Source organism: Ylistrum balloti, unplaced genomic scaffold, assembly GCF_031769215.1.
Source record: "Ylistrum balloti isolate Yb309-2 unplaced genomic scaffold, AGI_CSIRO_Ybal_v1 Utg370758, whole genome shotgun sequence".
Taxonomy (NCBI): Eukaryota; Metazoa; Mollusca; class Bivalvia; order Pectinida; family Pectinidae; genus Ylistrum; species Ylistrum balloti.
Window position 1 is genome coordinate 864,092 of NW_026782445.1, and position 18,696 is coordinate 882,787.

The 18,696-nt window shown below is 38.6% G+C and overlaps 1 protein-coding gene across 1 annotated transcript in view; it reads left to right on the top strand.

The window, feature by feature from the left end:
• The window catches only part of LOC132558106 (collagen alpha-5(IV) chain-like), a 50,053-nt gene extending 31,606 nt beyond the window's left edge, over window positions 1–18,447 (top strand). The window contains exons 26-40 of the mRNA XM_060222633.1: window positions 644–733; window positions 2,400–2,561; window positions 3,080–3,175; window positions 3,974–4,063; window positions 5,719–5,852; window positions 7,374–7,680; window positions 8,378–8,431; window positions 10,155–10,340; window positions 10,647–10,780; window positions 12,091–12,235; window positions 13,893–14,021; window positions 14,730–14,937; window positions 15,330–15,648; window positions 16,287–16,373; window positions 16,664–18,447. Coding sequence (XP_060078616.1) covers window positions 644–733; window positions 2,400–2,561; window positions 3,080–3,175; window positions 3,974–4,063; window positions 5,719–5,852; window positions 7,374–7,680; window positions 8,378–8,431; window positions 10,155–10,340; window positions 10,647–10,780; window positions 12,091–12,235; window positions 13,893–14,021; window positions 14,730–14,937; window positions 15,330–15,648; window positions 16,287–16,373; window positions 16,664–16,921 — 2,399 coding nt within the window. The 3' untranslated portion in view covers window positions 16,922–18,447. The remainder of the gene's footprint in view (window positions 1–643; window positions 734–2,399; window positions 2,562–3,079; window positions 3,176–3,973; window positions 4,064–5,718; window positions 5,853–7,373; window positions 7,681–8,377; window positions 8,432–10,154; window positions 10,341–10,646; window positions 10,781–12,090; window positions 12,236–13,892; window positions 14,022–14,729; window positions 14,938–15,329; window positions 15,649–16,286; window positions 16,374–16,663) is intronic.
• The last annotated feature ends 249 nt before the right edge of the window (window positions 18,448–18,696 follow it).

An 18,696-nucleotide genomic window follows, 5' to 3' on the forward strand; every position in this document is an offset into this window, starting at 1 on the left:
TTTATTCGCTGCAATCGGTAATTGAATGGGATTTAAAGAAAATGTTTAGTCTGATTTTCCTTCGTATTATAAGCCAATCAAGATTCAGCACTAGTATGACCTAGTACACGTCACTTTCAGTGGTATGTATAGCTGTAGTGAACCGGGAATTTGTACAAAAGATGCAAAGATATACATTAAATGATTAAGTAGTCAGTGGTAGGTAGTGGGAAAAATCAACGCTGATGGCATTGGGCTAGTGTAACATAACTACAGGAATTAGATGTTATATATGTGAAATATAGCTATCATGCAGTACTAAAAATAGATTCATTTATAGATATGAAATAAACATATATATATACATAAATTTCTAAATAGTATGATAGCTATATTTCATATACAGAACATCGAATATTACACATATAGAATTATGTCACATAATTCGGCTTGTTGACATGCCATAGGCTTATGATTAGTAGGCAAAATATATAGAAAACTAAATCATCAGTGACCGCCTTGAGCCAAAATATTAAGTCCATATTTTGTTAAAATTTCCATGAATTTCCATTTAGCCACCCAGGGTGGCTATCTCCTGATCTCCAGAAGTATGATACAATGCAACATTTTTATGGCTTACCATTATAGTTATATTGTTTTACAGGATTAAAAGGCTTCAAGGGAGACATAGGTGCTACTGCCAGTGACGGGCCACCTGGTTTACCAGGGTTACCAGGTGTCAAAGGTAGCAGAGGTCAGTATACGATAGACCACTACATCACAAAGGTAGCAGGGGTCAGTCTACAGAGGTCACTACATCACAAAGGTAGCAGGGGTCAGTCTAAAGAGGTTACTACATCACAAAGGTAGCAGGGGTCAGTCTACAGAGGTCACTACATCACAAAGGTAGCAGGGGTCAGTCTACAGAGGTCACTACATCACAAAGGTAGCAGGGGTCAGTCTACAGAGGTCACTACATCACAAAGGTAGCAGGGGTCAGTCTACAGAGGTCACTACATCACAAAGGTAGCAGTGGTCAGTCTACAGAGATCACTACATCACAAAGGTAGCAGGGATCAGTCTACAGAGACCACAATATCACAAAGGTAGCAGTGGTCAGTCTACAGAGACCACTATATCTCATAGGTAGCAGGGGTCAGTCTAAAGAGATCACTACATCTCATAGGTAGCAGTGGTCAGTCTACAGAGATCACTACAACACAAAGGTAGCAGGGGTCAGTCTACAGAGATCACTACATCACAAAGGTAGCAGGGGTCAGTCTAGAGAGATCACTGCATCTCAAAGGTAGCAGGGGTCAGTCTAAAGAGATCACTACATCACAAAGGTAGAAGGGGTCAGTCTAGAGAGATCACTGCATCTCAAAGGTAGCAGGGGTCAGTCTAGAGAGATCACTGCATCTCAAAGGTAGCAGGGGTCAGTCTAGAGAGATCACTGCATCTCAAAGGTAGCAGGGGTCAGTCTAGAGAGGTTACTACATCACAAAGGTAGCAGGGGTCAGTCTACAGAGGTCACTACATCACAAAGGTAGCAGAGGTCAGTCTAAAGAGGTCACTACATCACAAAGGTAGCAGGGGTCAGTCTAAAGAGGTCACTACATCACAAAGGTAGCAGGGGTCAGTCTAAAGAGGTCACTACATCACAAAGGTAGCAGGGGTCAGTCTACAGAGGTCACTACATCACAAAGGTAGCAGGGGTCAGTCTAAAGAGGTTACTACATCACAAAGGTAGCAGGGGTCAGTCTACAGAGGTCACTACATCACAAAGGTAGCAGGGATCAGTCTACTACAGAGGTCACTACATCACAAAGGTAGCAGGGGTCAGTCTACAGAGGTCACTACATCACAAAGGTAGCAGGGGTCAGTCTACAGAGGTCACTACATCACAAAGGTAGCAGTGGTCAGTCTACAGAGATCACTTACATCACAAAGGTAGCAGGGATCAGTCTACAGAGACCACAATATCACAAAGGTAGCAGTGGTCAGTCTACAGAGACCACTACATCTCATAGGTAGCAGTGGTCAGTCTACAGAGATCACTACAACACAAAGGTAGCAGGGGTCAGTCTACAGAGATCACTACATCACAAAGGTAGCAGGGGTCAGTCTAGAGAGATCACTGCATCTCAAAGGTAGCAGGGGTCAGCCTAAAGAGATCACTACATCACAAAGGTAGAAGGGGTCAGTCTAGAGAGATCACTGCATCTCAAAGGTAGCAGGGGTCAGTCTAGAGAGATCACTGCATCTCAAAGTTAGCAGGGGTCAGTCTAGAGAGATCACTGCATCTCAAAGGTAGCAGGGGTCAGTCTAGAGAGGTCACTACATCTCATAGGTAGTAGGGGTAAGTCTAGAGAGACCACTTTAGAATTTTCTATTAAGATGATAACCCCTTTGTTTTACAGGAAGTGTGGGGCCTGCAGGGTTTGCAGGAGTCCCCGGGGCAGCAGGAGTATATGGACCAAAGGGAGAAACAGGACCTGCAGGACCTAACGGTTTCCCAGGTATCCAGGGACCACCAGGATTACCAGGGCTTCAGGGGATTCCAGGAGATATAGGATTGAGAGGTAAGTCAGGACAATGAGGTCAACAATGTTACAAACTGGTGATATGATCAATTATGTTAGGTCAACATTGCTACAGACTGGAGTCGTTTGATTAATTATTTCAGGTCAACATTGCTTCAGACAGGGGTCATGTGATCAATTATGTCGAGTCAACATTGCTACAGACAAGGGTCATGTGACCACTTATGTTAGGTCAACATTGCTACAGACTGGAGTCGTTTGATTAATTATTTCAGGTCAACATTGCTTCAGACAGGGGTCATGTGATCAATTTTGTCTAGTCAACAATTATTTCAGGTCAACACTGAGGACAGTAGTCATGTGATTAATTATGTCATACCAACACTGTTACAGAAAGGTGTTATGAAAATAATTACCTGTGTGTATTAGGATTGAAGGGTGGATCCAGTGTTGATAAAACACAAGGAAAATAAAATGCATTCACTTGTAGGATTTCCTGGAGTGACTGGTGTGGATTATGTTTTTCTACTTATTACCTGTTTTTGTTTCTATCCAAGGAATACCTGGAGCACCTGGATTGGATGGACTGAGAGGTGCCAATGGTCTCAAGGGTCAGCCTGGTGAGATTGGCAGCTCCAGGCCTGGCGAGAATGGTAAGTCTGATGGAGATATGGGGCTGTAGTATTTCCTCAAGCTCCAGGCCAGGCGAGAATGGTAAGTCTGATGGAGATATGGGGCTGTAGTATTTCCTCAAGCTCCAGGCCTGGCGAGAATGGTAAGTCTGATGGAGATATGGGGCTGTAGTATTTCCTCAAGCTCCAGGCCAGGCGAGAATGGTAAGTCTGATGGAGATATGGGGCTGTAGTATTTCCTCAAGCTCCAGGCCAGGCGAGAATGGTAAGTCTGATGGAGATATGGGGCTGTAGTATTTCCTCAAGCTCCAGGCCTGGCGAGAATGGTAAGTCTGATGGAGATATGGGGCTGTAGTATTTCCTCAATCTCCAGGCCTGGCGAGAATGGTAAGTCTGATGGAGATATGACTGTAGGGTCCCTAGGGAAGGGTGATAACTTAAAGGACATGTATAGGGAAATCACAATTTCAAGCATAATGGAAAGATGTTAAGATGTTGCACCAAAATTGTGAATTTTTCTCGGATTCCACATTTTCCCCTGGGAAGGGGAAAAAATTTACCACAATTTGTGTAAGAAAATCCTATTTTTGAGCATCATTTGTTAAATCACCATTGGTTAGAATTATGTCTGATCGATGAGGCCTTTTATTTTGCGGTTTTTCCATCCTAACACGTTTTTTCAGAGTTGTGCCGTATTATTTCTATTATATAAATATTTTACCCACACATCACTCTGTCAGATTTAATATTTATTTTTATCTGTAATATCTTGTTGTTTACACCTGTTAGACTACTGAGTATATCGCATGACACTTACAGGTCGCCGTGGAAGACCAGGAGAAAGTGGTATACCTGGTCTTGATGGACTAAAGGGATTTAAGGGACAGTCAGGTGAAATGGGACGCCCAGGTAAGCAATTGATTAACACTTAGTCATATAAAAACATATTTAGAAATTCAGCAGTTTTGTCTGGAGCTAAAGCAATACTGGAGTATTAAACATCCAGTCATCAACATTTAGATATCTGCAGTTGTTGACATTAATACCGAAAAAATACTTTTATCTTATGTACCTAGAAAGTATTACTATTGAAGAAAATATTATTAGATCATTGTTAAAAAATATTTTAATTTTGAAATTAAAATCTGTTTTGAGTAAAAGCATGAAATCTTGGGGGATCTTGAGAATTAGTGAGAACTCCTCCAAACATGTTAAACTTGACTTGAAATTCTAAACTCATGTGCAACCAATGATATACTTCTTCAGAGATATGTGCTTTGAGGTGTTTAATGTGCTAATTACTTCATTTGACTTTGTGATATATTATTACAGTCCATGTTAAATTGATTCAACTTTGATACAACCAAAACACAAAATATTTCCTGATTGTCTCACTAAAGCTTCTCCACTGGACTGAATAAGACCAGTAAAAACACTTAATGGACAGACAATTATTACCTGTTCTCAGTTTGTCTCACTAAGGCTTCTCTACTGGACTGAATAAGACCAGTAAAAACACTTAATGGACAGACAATTATTACCTGTTCTCAGTTTGTCTCACTAAGGCTTCTCTACTGGACTGAATAAGACCAGTAAAAACACTTAATGGACAGACAATTATTACCGGTTCTCAGTTTGTCTCACTAAGGCTTCTCTACTGGACTGAATAAGACCAGTAAAAACACTTAATGGACAGACAATTATTACCGGTTCTCAGTTTGTCTCACTAAGGCTTCTCTACTGGACTGAATAAGACCAGTAAAAACACTTAATGGACAGACAATTATTACCTGTTCTCAGTTTGTCTCACTAAGGCTTCTCTACTGGACTGAATAAGACCAGACAGAAAAACTAAGGCTTCTCTACTTAATGGACAGACAATTATTACCGGTTCTCAGTTTGTCTCACTAAGGCTTCTCTACTGGACTGAATAAGACCAGTAAAAACACTTAATGGACAGACAATTATTACCTGTTCTCAGTTTGTCTCACTAAGGCTTCTCTACTGGACTGAATAAGACCAGTAAAAACCCTAAATATTGTGCAGACTTTATAACATCTGTAATTCATTATCTGCTTGCTGATTCAGAACAAATACAATAAAATCGTCGTCAATGTCCTTTGACACTTAATTTTGTGAAGAGACAGTATGAAAGAAATCTCCTAATACTTATTCGAACTATTCAATGATTTGTTGAAACATGATTTTGTGGATCAAAAAGATCAACAAATAAAACCAACATTGACGATATTTGTTCTGAATCCTTTGGAAAATCCATATAATTTTAGCTCAAATAAAATGATATGACTGTACTGTATGAATAGTTTCTGACAGTTGTGGGTTTAATTTCCTTTCTTAGCTTAAGGTGGAATGTAATTGCCAGGAACAGATAGGTTTAAAATAAAACAGATAGAGATATATATCAGAAATCTGTTTCATGGCTTTATTGAAAGAAAAAAACATCCTTCACATAAACCTTATGGTAAAACTGCAAATTTTAACTGTTTGCCTATACTATAAAGTTGTAAGGAAACCTCATACATTATTATGTTTGTTTTGATAAGGTTTGGAAGGCTTTAAGGGAGAAGCAGGAATAAACGGAATAAGAGGAGAGATCGGTCGTAGAGGTGGTCCAGGGTTGAAGGGACCTAATGGAGATGATGGTCGTCCAGGTGTGGCTGGACCGAAAGGACAGAAGGTAGGCATTTGTCATTATGCTTTTGCCCATATGTTCGATATGTTCCAAACACAGGTACCAAACACAACTGGTGTCCCAAACACAGGTACCAAACACAACTGGTGTCTCAAACACAGGTACCAAACACAACTGGTGTCCCAAACACAGGTACCAAACACAACTGGTGTCTCAAACACAGGTACCAAACACAACTGGTGTCTCAAACACAGGTACCAAACACAACTGGTGTACCAAACACAAGTACCAAACACAGGTACCAAACACAACTGATGTACCAAACACAGGTACTAAACATAACTGATGTACCAAACACAGGTACCAAACACAACTGATGTACCAAACACAGGTACTAAACACAACTGGTGTCCCAAACACAGGTACTAAACATAACTGATGTACCAAACACAGGTACCAAACACAACTGATGTACCAAACACAGGTACCAAACACAACTGGTGTACCAAACACAAGTACCAAACACAGGTACCAAACATAACTGATGTACCAAACACAGGTACCAAACACAACTGGTGTCCCAAACACAGGTACCAAACACAACTGGTGTACCAAACACAAGTACCAAACACAGGTACCAAACACAACTGATGTACCAAACACAGGTACTAAACATAACTGATGTACCAAACACAGGTACCAAACACAACTGATGTACCAAACACAAGTACCAAACACAGGTACCAAACACAACTGGTCTACCAAACACAACTGGTGTACCAAACATAACTGGTGTACCAAACACAACTGGTGTCCCAAACACAGGTACCATATACAAGTTTCAAATACAGGTAGGTACCAAACTCAAGTCCAAAACAAAGGTCTCAAACACAGGTTTAAAACACATGGTAATTGCTGTTAAGTTTGAATTTTGAGCGTACCTGGCCCAAAGGGCCAAGTGATCTATTGGCTTACTGTGGAACATTAAAAGGAACATATTTTGTATAAATGATGGGTCTCCGTCCCCAGGGACCTGAAAGACAGGCTCAACATAGGAAATTTTGCAAGTTCTTTAAATTTCTCTTACTCTGCAGAAATTACTGGATGTTGAAGCATTGTTGGGTGAAGTTTAATAATTTTTGTATGAATGGTGAGTCAAGGCTTCTTGAGGCTGCAGGGTTGGGGCACAATAGGGGAAATAGAGCAAATTCTTTAAAATCCTACTCCTTCTGTAGGAATGATTGGATTTTTGTCCAAATTAGATCTGCAATTTTTTGAGGGGAAAGGTAATCAAGTTGTATAAACAGTGGGTCTTTGCCCCTTGGAGTTAGAGGTGCAAGGCCCAATAGAGAAGATAATACAAGTAAAATCCTACTCCTCCTGTAGGAATGGTTCTATTTTGTCCAAATTTTGTCTGAAACATTCTTGTACTTACGTAAAAGTTCAGTGATTCTTTACTTTCCTGGAGGATAGTAATATGGAGTAACGGGAGTGTTGCCTTACATTGTCCTATATATGGTATTGTGTCATATAGAATGTTAAATCAGGTGTTATCACTATAAACAGGGACAAGGTGGGGCTGCCGGACTTCCTGGTCAAAGCGGTGGTGTTGGAGCTCCGGGAGAAGTTGGCCCTGCTGGAGAGGACGGAGATTTTGGTGGACGTGGTGAGCCTGGTTTCACAGGAAACCCAGGTCTGGATGGACTGGTTGGTATGCCAGGAGAGGATGGTAGCCGTGGTTCCAATGGTATACCTGGACTTGTGGGGTTACCAGGGGAGGATGGTCAATCAGGCATCAATGGGGAGCGTGGACAGGTGGGAGTACCAGGAAGTGATGGATTTGATGGTGTTCCAGGAGGACCTGGACGCCCAGGTAAATTTTACTATGATCTAGATCCTACCAAAACAAGGAGAAATGATTAATCCTCAATGTGTAAGCTTAAGAGCGTATGTTCTCTCACTAATGTCACTTCCAGTAAAACATTTCTTCACACCAGGACTCGAAAATAAATCACATCAATCATTGTCATTTCTTTTTATTTATAATCAAGCAAATTATGAATTAAGTTCTACACCTGATTAGAGTACAGCTTTACAAAAGGACAAATTGGACCACTTAGAAATAAAAAACTCATCTTCAATCAATATTGTGAACCCCTTAATAGATTTAGTTCATGTTCGTACTGTAGTATCTCGTCAAGTTCTATACCTGATTGGTTTTTGCTGGTCATTGGTCATGGTGAAAGGGTCAAAGGTTACACTCAACCTCTTCTGAAATGAAGTGATAAAGGCCCTGCACACATATTTTGATTTTTTCAATCCTGTACTGCACACTAAGAGGGTTTCTATATAAACTGTTATAATTATATGACAAGGGGATATTTTTTTATTATAGCTAAAGAAAATGGATGTGAAGATTTGTGTTCAGTTTTTAGGGAGAAGGGAAATATTGGTTTTCTCTTCTGTTAAATTGTAGCCTATAGAAAAAAGATGGAGTAATTTATATAATAAAGGTGTTTATAGAAGATGTTTTCACTCTGTTTAAATATCTTTGTCTCTCTCATTGCTAGGTGATGTTGGATTGGATGGTCTACCTGGTGAACGTGGAGAAGATGTCATTTTTGGTGAGTATCAATTCTTTTATTGTTCATTCTCTCACAGAAAAATTTTTCTTAGCATTTTTCTTCCATTCTGTCATAAAGATAAAAAAAGAAGGCATTTTATCGAAGCGTGCAATAACATCTGTTTAAGGTTTATGACATTAATATGCAACAAAGTGTTCCTCCAAAGTATCTCAGGTTGTGAAATGTTTTAGAGAATGTGAGAACTATTGTGTGTCATAAATAAGAAACAACAACACTTCCATCCTTAAATTTAGATTCAGGACAAAGAGAAATCTGTTTCACCTTCTGGAGAGTTTTATTTGTTAAATGGGAACAAATTTTGTAAACTACTTGATGGAACAGCTAAAACTGTGAACAAACTGTGTTACTTTTTGGTGGAACAAGCTGTTTTACTACTTGGTGGAACAGCTAAATCTGTGGGAACAAGCTGTTTTACTTCATGGTGGAACAGCTAAATCTGTGGGAACAAGCTGTTTTACTACTTGGTGGAACAGCTAAATCTGTGGGAACAAGCTGTTTTACTACTTGGTGGAACAGCTAAATCTGTGGGAACAAGCTGTTTTACTTCTTGGTGGAACAGCTAAATCTGTGGGAACAAGCTGTTTTACTTCTTGGTGGAACAGCTAAATCTGTGGGAACAAGCTGTTTTACTTCTTGGTGGAACAGCTAAATCTGTGGGAACAAGCTGTTTTACTTCTTGGTGGAACAGCTAAATCTGTGGGAACAAGCTGTTTTACTACTTGGTGGAACAGCTAAATCTGTGGGAACAAGCTGTTTTACTTCTTGGTGGAACAGCTAAATCTGTGGGAACAAGCTGTTTTACTTCTTGGTGGAACAGCTAAATCTGTGGGAACAAGCTGTTTTACTACTTGGTGGAACAGCTAAATCTGTGGGAACAAGCTGTTTTACTACTTGGTGGAACAGCTAAATCTGTGGGAACAAGCTGTTTTACTACTTGGTGGAACAGCTAAATCTGTGGGAACAAGCTGTTTTACTACTTGGTGGAACAGCTAAATCTGTGGGAACAAGCTGTTTTACTTCTTGGTGGAACAGCTAAATCTGTGGGAACAAGCTGTTTTACTACTTGGTGGAACAGCTAAATCTACTTGGTGGAACAGCTAAATCTGTGGGAACAAGCTGTTTTACTACTTGGTGGAACAGCTAAATCTGTGGGAACAAGCTGTTTTACTTCTTGGTGGAACAGCTAAATCTGTGGGAACAAGCTGTTTTACTACTTGGTGGAACAGCTAAATCTGTGGGAACAAGCTGTTTTACTACTTGGTGGAACAGCTAAATCTGTGGGAACAAGCTGTTTTACTTCTTGGTGGAACAGCTAAATCTGTGGGAAGCTGTTTTACTACATATTAGAACAGCTAGTTTCAAGCTGTTTTACTACTTTGCAGAATAGTACATTTTTGTGGGAACAAGCTGTTTTACTTCTTGGTGGAACAGCTTGTTTTTGTGGGAACAAGCTGTTTTACTACTTGGTGGAACAGCCAAATCTGTGGGAACAAATTGTTTACCACTTGGTGGAACAGCCAAATCTGTGGGAACAAACTGTTTACCACTTGGTGGAACAGCCAAATCTGTGGGAGTAAGTTGTTATACTACTTAGTAGAACAGCCAACTTTTTGTTTTGCTGTAGGACTGTACAAAAGAAATGTGATATAAAAATTTCTTTTGATTTTTTTATAGGATTATCAATAAAATTATTCTTCTGCAGGTGACATCGGACCCCGGGGAGATGAAGGAATCACTGGAGAAGATGGTTTTCCTGGAGAAAAAGGGCCAGTTGGAACCCCTGGGCTTCCAGGGTTCCCTGGACTGAAGGGAATGAGGGGGGAGTCAGGTTTCTCCTACCCAGGAGAGGCAGGAAGAAGAGGAGAGCCAGGAACTCCTGGATTTGATGGTATGTTCGTCTCAATACGAAGGAGATTAAGTATCATTCTCTTTCTGGTCATTTCACATATGAATTTAGGCTTATTTAGAAAAGTTTTAAATTCTACATTCAACCCATAATACCAGTTTATGAAATGAGACAATGTTTATATATGGTATGGATATTTTCTGTATATTTCCATCCTGGTTTCGACACTGTTAGGCACCAGTACTATAAAATTGTAAACACATTAGTATAGCATGTTTCTGCTATTAACAAAGAACTGAACTGAATACTGCTGTCAGATTAGTGAGATACGATAAACTTCTCAATTAGGTTTTGCTGGACAAAATGGCTTCAAGGGGCGACCTGGCCTAAGTGGTTTATCAGGAATAAAAGGTGATCGTGGCTCAGATGGTATTCCTGGAGAGGAAGGACGTATTGGTGACCAAGGCAGCACAGGATTTCCTGTAAGTGCTCTTTTACTAACATATTTTTTGAGATATTTAACTCACCTGGTCTGAAGGGCCAAGTGATCTAACGAGGTACAGCAGCATCTGTGATCTGTCATTTATTTTCTACAAAATGTTACTAGCCATGAACTTCTGAGGGAATTTTGACCAAATTTGATCATGGTCAAAATCATATTTAGGTGAAGGGTAATCAATTATTTATAAATAGTGTATCTTTGCCCCTAGGGCAGGAGGATATAATTGTTGTGTCTTGGCCCCCTAGGGCAGGAGGATATAAATGGTGTATCTTGGCCCCTAGGACAAAAGGATATAAATGGTGTATCTTGGCTCCCTAGGGCAGGAGGATATAAATGATGTATCTTGGCCCCCTAGGGCAGGAGGATATAAATGGTGTATCTTGGCCCCTAGGACAGAAGGATATAAATCGTGTATCTTGGCTCCCAAGGGCAGGAGGATATAAATGTTGTATCTTGGCCACCTAGGGCAGGAGGATATAAATGGTGTATCTTGGCCCCCTAGGGCAGGAGGAGAGGGGATCAATAGAGAAAGTGTGTTTGAAAACAGTTAAAGTCCTAATCCCATAACCATGTATGATATTGGGTGTAAAGAGATAAATACAATCATGATGTTAGAATTGACTCTGGGGTCTGGTCCCACCCCTGGGACTTAGTTTCCTTGTTATATCTTTCTAAAACAGATGAGCTATCCACTCTTTTAATCATATATAGCAATGATGGGCATCAAGAAATAAATACATTCACAATATAAGAACTGGCCCTTGGGTGTGGTCCCATCCCTCTGTGCTTAATTTCTGGGTGATATCTTTCAAACATATGAAATTCCAACCTCATAACCATATATATATAGAATTGCTTGGCATCAAGAGATAAACACATTTGTTATGTAAGAATTGACTTTTGGGGTGTGGCATACCCCTAAGGACATTGTTTTAGTGTCATATTTTTGATATAGTTGCAATACCATCCAGATAACCATATGAACTCTAGGAATCAAAATAGAAAGATAGTAATGATGTAAGCATGTACCCATTGGTCTTGCCCCATCAAAGAGGTTAAGTGACTGAGCTTTAATGTGGAAATTTTTGAAATACCTAATCTATAGACATGTATACCATTGCTGGGGTTAAGGTTCTGGTGAGCGATACAGGCCCTATGGGCTTCTTATTTTCAACGGGCCCTATAACTTAATACCATTTGAATTAATAATATCAACAAAGAAAATGACTAACATTAAATTGTAACCCCTGATTCAAGAAACTGTCTTTAAACTTAAAACCTCTTTATCAGGGACTTCCTGGATTGGATGGTTTGCCAGGATCTAAGGGAGACACTGGTGTCCGAGGGTTCCAAGGGGAAAATGGTGCTGTAGGATTTCCAGGCGAAGATGGATTACCTGGACTCCAAGCATTCCCTGGAGATCGTGGATTTGATGGTATTTCTTAGATTCTGATTTGTTGCAAGGAAGATTTAGATTTTGCAGATCTTTTTTGTTACAAGAGTTTTTCATGCACTTCTTCATTATATAAAACAAAATTGCATCAAATAAACTCAAACTTCCTTGGTTTAATTTGTAACAGTACACTAATGTTGTAGTATAAAATGTAATTTATGAAACAACAATGATTTACTTACACAATCATTAAAACCACAGCAGTAAGTAAGTGAAAGAAGAGTTATCACAGCATTGAGAAACTGATACAAGAGTTATTACAGCAGTGGGTTACTGATACAAGAGTTATCATCACAGCAGTGAGTTACTGATACAAGAGTTATCACAACAGTGAGTTACTGATACAAGAGTTATCATCACAGCAGTGAGTTACTGATACAAGAGTTATCACAGCAGTGAGTTACTGATACAAGAGTTATCACAGCAGTGAGTTACTGATACAAGAGTTATCACAGCAGTGAGTTACTGATACAAGAGTTATCATCACAGCAGTGAGGTACTGATACAAGAGTTATCACAGCAGTGAGTTACTGATACAAGAGTTATCACAGCAGTGAGTTACTGATACAAGAGTTATCACAGCAGTGAGGTACTGATACAAGAGTTATCACAGCAGTGAGTTACTGATACAAGAGTTATCACAGCAGTGAGTTACTGATACAAGAGTTATCATCACAGCAGTGAGTTACTGATACAAGAGTTTTCATAACAGTGAGTTACTGATACAAGAGTTATCACAGCAGTGGGCTACTGATACAAGAGTTATCATAACAGTGAGTTACTGATGAGTTACTGATACAAGAGTTATCACAGCAGTGAGTTACTGATACAAGAGTTATCACAGCAGTGAGGTACTGATACAAGAGTTATCATAACAGCAGTGAGTTACTGATACAAGAGTTATCACAGCAGTGAGTTACTGATACAAGAGTTATCACAGCAGTGAGGTACTGATACAAGAGTTATCACAGCAGTGAGGTACTGATACAAGAGTTATCACAGCAGTGAGTTACTGATACAAGAGTTATCACAGCAGTGAGTTACTGATACAAGAGTTATCACAGCAGTGAGTTACTGATACAAGAGTTATCACAGCAGTGGGCTACTGATACAAGAGTTATCATCACAGCAGTGAGTTACTGATACAAGAGTTATCATAACAGTGAGTTACTGATACAAGAGTTATCACAGCAGTGGGCTACTGATACAAGAGTTATCATAACAGTGAGTTACTGATACAAGAGTTATCACAGCAGTGGGCTACTGATACAAGAGTTATCATAACAGTGAGTTACTGATACAAGAGTTATCACAGCAGTGGGCTACTGATACAAGAGTTATCATCACAACAGTGAGTTACTGATACAAGAGTTATCACAGCATTGAGAAACTGATACAAGAGTTATCACAGCATTGAGAAACTGATACAAGAGCTATCATCACAGCAGTGAGTCACATATACAAAAGTTATCACAACATGAAGTCACTGACACTTGAGTTAACAACACCACATTAAGGAGTCAATCATACCAGACCTAACACCACAACAGGGAGACACAAATACTCCAGTAATGGTGTAAAGTGATGTTGTTAGTTTGCTGAGAAAAAGTCAACTGTTAATGATTTTTTTATATTAAAGGGTTCAAGGGTGAGCCTGGAGAACCTGGACCAGTGGATTTTACTCAACTACCACGAGCTCCTAAAGGACAAAGGGGTGAATCTGGTGAGCCAGGATATTTTGGGGAATCCGGTCGCCGTGGAGTTCCAGGTAAGAACTTGTTTTTGTTCTCTACATTTGGAGAATATTTTAAGGCACTTGATATTTCCAATACTTTCTCATTTACCATATTCAACATCATGTCTTTCTCAAGAAAAGTCAACATTCATGAATGACTGAGCTGATTTTAATCTTCAGGAATTGCAGGATATTGTTCAGCATTGGTCTGAAGCATGCTTTGATAAAGGGAAATCAGTTTTGTATAAAGCTTGGGTTTTGGCACCCTGGGGTCAGATGGACGGGGTCCAACAGGGAAAATCTAACCATTAAGTAGATTTAGTTCATTTTCATATCATTGCATTGTACATCAACAGTTCATTCGGATCTTTAGTTCTTTGAAACAGTTGTGATCCCTCTAAATAACTATAGCATTGCTGAGCATCAGAAGATAAACTCCCCTAGTCATTTAAATGTGCCTTAATGACCTCATACAAGCTTATAGTGTCATGACTTATAAAGAAACACTATAAGACCACTCTGTTGACATTGGTGTATCACATCATCAGGAACATCTAATAACTTTTCCTTAGCATTGTCTCTTTATATCTGCGTCATTATTCAATGACATTTTCTGGTCAAATTATTTTGAGTAAAAAGAAAACTAGATTGGAGGCCATTTGCTGTTCTTCTTGTTTGGAAATAGTTGGTCCATTTATATTCTATAACTACCTATCAACCATAGATATCCCATTGTTACAGGTTTTGAAGGAAGAGCTGGCCTGCCCGGAGACAAGGGATCACTAGGACTGAATGGTCTCCCTGGTCTGAAAGGAATGAAGGGAGCTCAGGGTTTGGATGGTCTCACAGGAGAGTCCGGTCGTAATGGATACCCAGGCCCTATTGGGCCACAGGGATTGTCAGGAAGGCCAGGGGACCTGGGAGGCTCAGCCGGATTCTACTTTTCAATGTAAGGAGATATGTTGCTGGCATATGGAGAAACAGTGAGAGATTTATATAGGGTTTATGGATTATACAGTAATTACAACAATTGTTGTGGGGTTTTTTTTTTTAATGTGTATTTTATGGTTATTCTTAATCAACAACAAAATAACAAATTAATAAAAAATCGTCATGAATATATATCTATATAACCAATTGCATTTAATTTTATCAAAGTTCATATGAAGAAAAATATGAGAATTCCTTATATGAGTTTGCTTGTAAGAGCTATAAGGTCAAGGTCACCTTATTCTTTGAAAACTGTCAGTTAGTTAACATGGAATTGAGAGCATTCCTCTCTCACAGATATTCTGGCTTACCTCCATAATGCTTCATGTGACAAATGTTTTTTTTATTCAGACATAGTCAGACATCCATTACACCTGAATGTCCAGAGGGGACCTACAGAATGTGGGAGGGCTATTCCCTCGTCCATGTAATTGGAAACGGCCGTGCTCATGGCCAAGACCTTGGCTCACCAGGCAGCTGTCTGAGGCGTTTCAGCACGATGCCCATCATGTTCTGCAATATCAACAATGTTTGTAATGTGGCTGCTAGAAATGACTACAGCTACTGGCTGTCTACTGAGGAACCCATGACACCCATGATGGAGCCCATCACAGGACCTCCACTACAGAACTATATCAGTAAATGTTCTGTCTGTGAAGCTCCCTCAGAGGTAGGGGTTACTGGCCATACCACAGTAAATTCTGGCTCATATTCACACACATTTCTGAGTCATACCACAGTTAGTTCTGGCTCATATTCACACACATTTCTGAGTCATTCCACAGTTAGTTCTGGCTCATATTCACACACATTTCTGAGTCATACCACAGTAAATTCTGGCTCATATTCACACACATTTCTGAGTCATACCACAGTAAATTCTGACTGATATTTACATGCCTTGTTAATATAAAGATCTTATTTTGTGAAGTGATAATAAAATAAAGAAATGTCATAATGATACTGTCTGAGAAAGTTATGAACTTGTAGTTGTAATCAGGAGTGAGTAAAAAGGTATTGTTCTATGCATGTTGTGAAAAGTAAATTCAAAGCTCAGTTCAGTGGTAATGATAAGTAACTATATATAATGGTATCACTTACAGCCTCAGATTCATCACATATTTATTTTCCAATAATTATGCTTATAATGTATCTCGAAAATGAGAAATTAAAAGAGATGATGAGTGAAATTATGGGATGCATTGTGATAATAAACAAAACATAATTGAATCACCAAAATATTCTGTTTAAAAATCTAAGCTTTGTAAAATTATAAGATGTGTAGTATTATTAATTAATTTTCTACAGGTGGTGACTATACATAGTCAGACCGTACAAATTCCTAACTGTCCTGTTGGCTATAGAGGCATGTGGATCGGTTACAGCTTCCTCATGGTAAGAGTTCCCTCCCTTTCAAATAAAAAGTGATCTTTGACTTTCATTTATCAATAGACTATTTCATGCCTTTGTTGAATGTAGAAAGATTTAGGCCTACTTGTTAAGTACTATGATACAAAAGGAAAAGGGGATTCATGGAAGGTGATTTGATTGATAATATGTTCATTTGTAACTTACCTGTTTTAACAAATACTTCTTTAGTTTAGAGAATTATTTCTTAAAAGTAGAATTTTGATCTCTATCTGTGTTTGTCAGCTTAAATACAAGTGTTTTCCTGAACTTTTCAGTCTACTGGAGCTGGAGGACAAGGAGCTGGCCAGAGCCTCCAGTCCCCAGGATCATGTCTCCGTGATTTCCGCTCAGCTCCGATCATCGAGTGCCACGGCAAGGGCACATGTAACTACTACGCAACATCATTTGGTTATTGGTTAGCAACACTTCTACAGGGAGATATAAATTCATTCAGACAGCCAGTACCAGAAACTATCAAAGCAGGAAGTCTTAGGAACAGGATTAGTCGCTGTCAAGTCTGTGTGAGATCATGAACAATGTTGTGATTTACATACAATTTGAATAACACATATACTTTGGCAGGTGAAAATGTTGATAACTTTACAATTAAAAGTGGATTTTCTACCAGGTTTTTTATCTTAAATTTATGACATTTTTTTAAGAGATTTCATATGATTGATTTACCTGCCAGAGCACGACATAACAATATAAGTTTTTAACAATATATTTTATGATTTTACATCATCTGTCTATCTCTCTGTGAATTGCAGATATAGTTCACAATTCAGTTTGTTTCTTGCCTATAGGAAAGTCTATATGTTACTAAAACATTTTTACATGAAGGTACTACCATACTTGATTTTAATGGTTTAAGCTTATTTTGTATCATGACAAAAACAATCTTCAAGTCTTCTGTATATTTTGTTGTACATGTATGTATTCTGTGTTTAAAGGTATCCATGTGCCTTATTCAGAAAAACAAAAGTTTCTGAGTATCCACAACACATACTCCTAACCGTTGATTTGAAATCAAGAGAAGTTACAAAGTACTTCTGTCCTTCACTTCTGATTTTAGAAGTTGGTTCTTTCTGGTCAACAGTTAGGAGTGTTTTTGTGGGGAAATGGGAAGGTTAATTATGTAATACTGATTTCACGATGGTGCTAGCCTGTATGTAGATAGCTGTGTATGTACAGTACCTTTCCTAGTCTTTTATATCACATGTGTATGAAAGGAATATTGTGTGGAGCAAAGACGCTGCAGAACAAATCACATTTTGTGTTCCTCATTGTCAGATGATAAATAGCTCAAGGTCCTTAGAATGTTTCGTGACCATGTAAATGACATCAGATATAAAGTTTCTATGCAATGTTCCTTAGACAACAGGTGTTTTTTGTTAGATTCAGTTATAAATTAGTGCCTAAACTAAATGGAGCAATACCATACAGATACATGTAAAATGTTTTAAGGTTGCACATGGATAATTTGAAGGAAGTGGGTTTTTTTAACCAAAAAATGCCATCAAGTTGATGTCACAATCTCTCACCTTCCCCTTTTCTTTTCTCTAGACCTGTAGTATCAAAGTTTGTGTCTGCAGTTCTTGGTTCACAAAATTGTCATTCCAAAGGGACAATCAAGATAATGTCTACCTATTTTTGTCAGCAGTAAATGTAAAGGTGATTTTCCTCTTGTGAAGTCAAAAGTGTGATTTGATTTGACACATGGTGTTTGACCTTAAAGAGGACAATGTCTTTCAAATGTTTTAAAAGGTCACAGAAGCATGCCCCAACCAAGAACCCCAAACATAATCTTGTAAATTTTTGACCTCCAATTCACCTTGAGCTGGCCAATGTGAGGTCTGATCTAGCGGGATATCCATGTGTAGCATTTCAGAGTTTCTCATTTCTGTATTAATGTGTTTCATATTCTACAAATTTATATACAGTACTATTAAGGTATGAAAACAGTTGTTCTCAACAGTTAAGAGCATTAGCTTATACTTGGCAAACTTTACATGTCAAATTGTGATTTTTTAGGCTTAAATAAAATTTATTGAATTAATTTCTACAGTTTGTTGTTTTTCTTTTACTTATTCCACATGAGACAAGAATGTACCCATTTTAAGTATATTGTAGAAATTGAGATCTAACATGTTTCCATAAACACAAGATTCATGAGACTAGTCTTAAAACTTTCATTTTACGGAGTGTCTACTAGTCTTAAAACTTTCATTTTACGGAATCTACTAGTCTTAAAACTTTCATTTTATGGAGTCTTAAAACTTTCATTTTACGGAGTTTATATGAACCC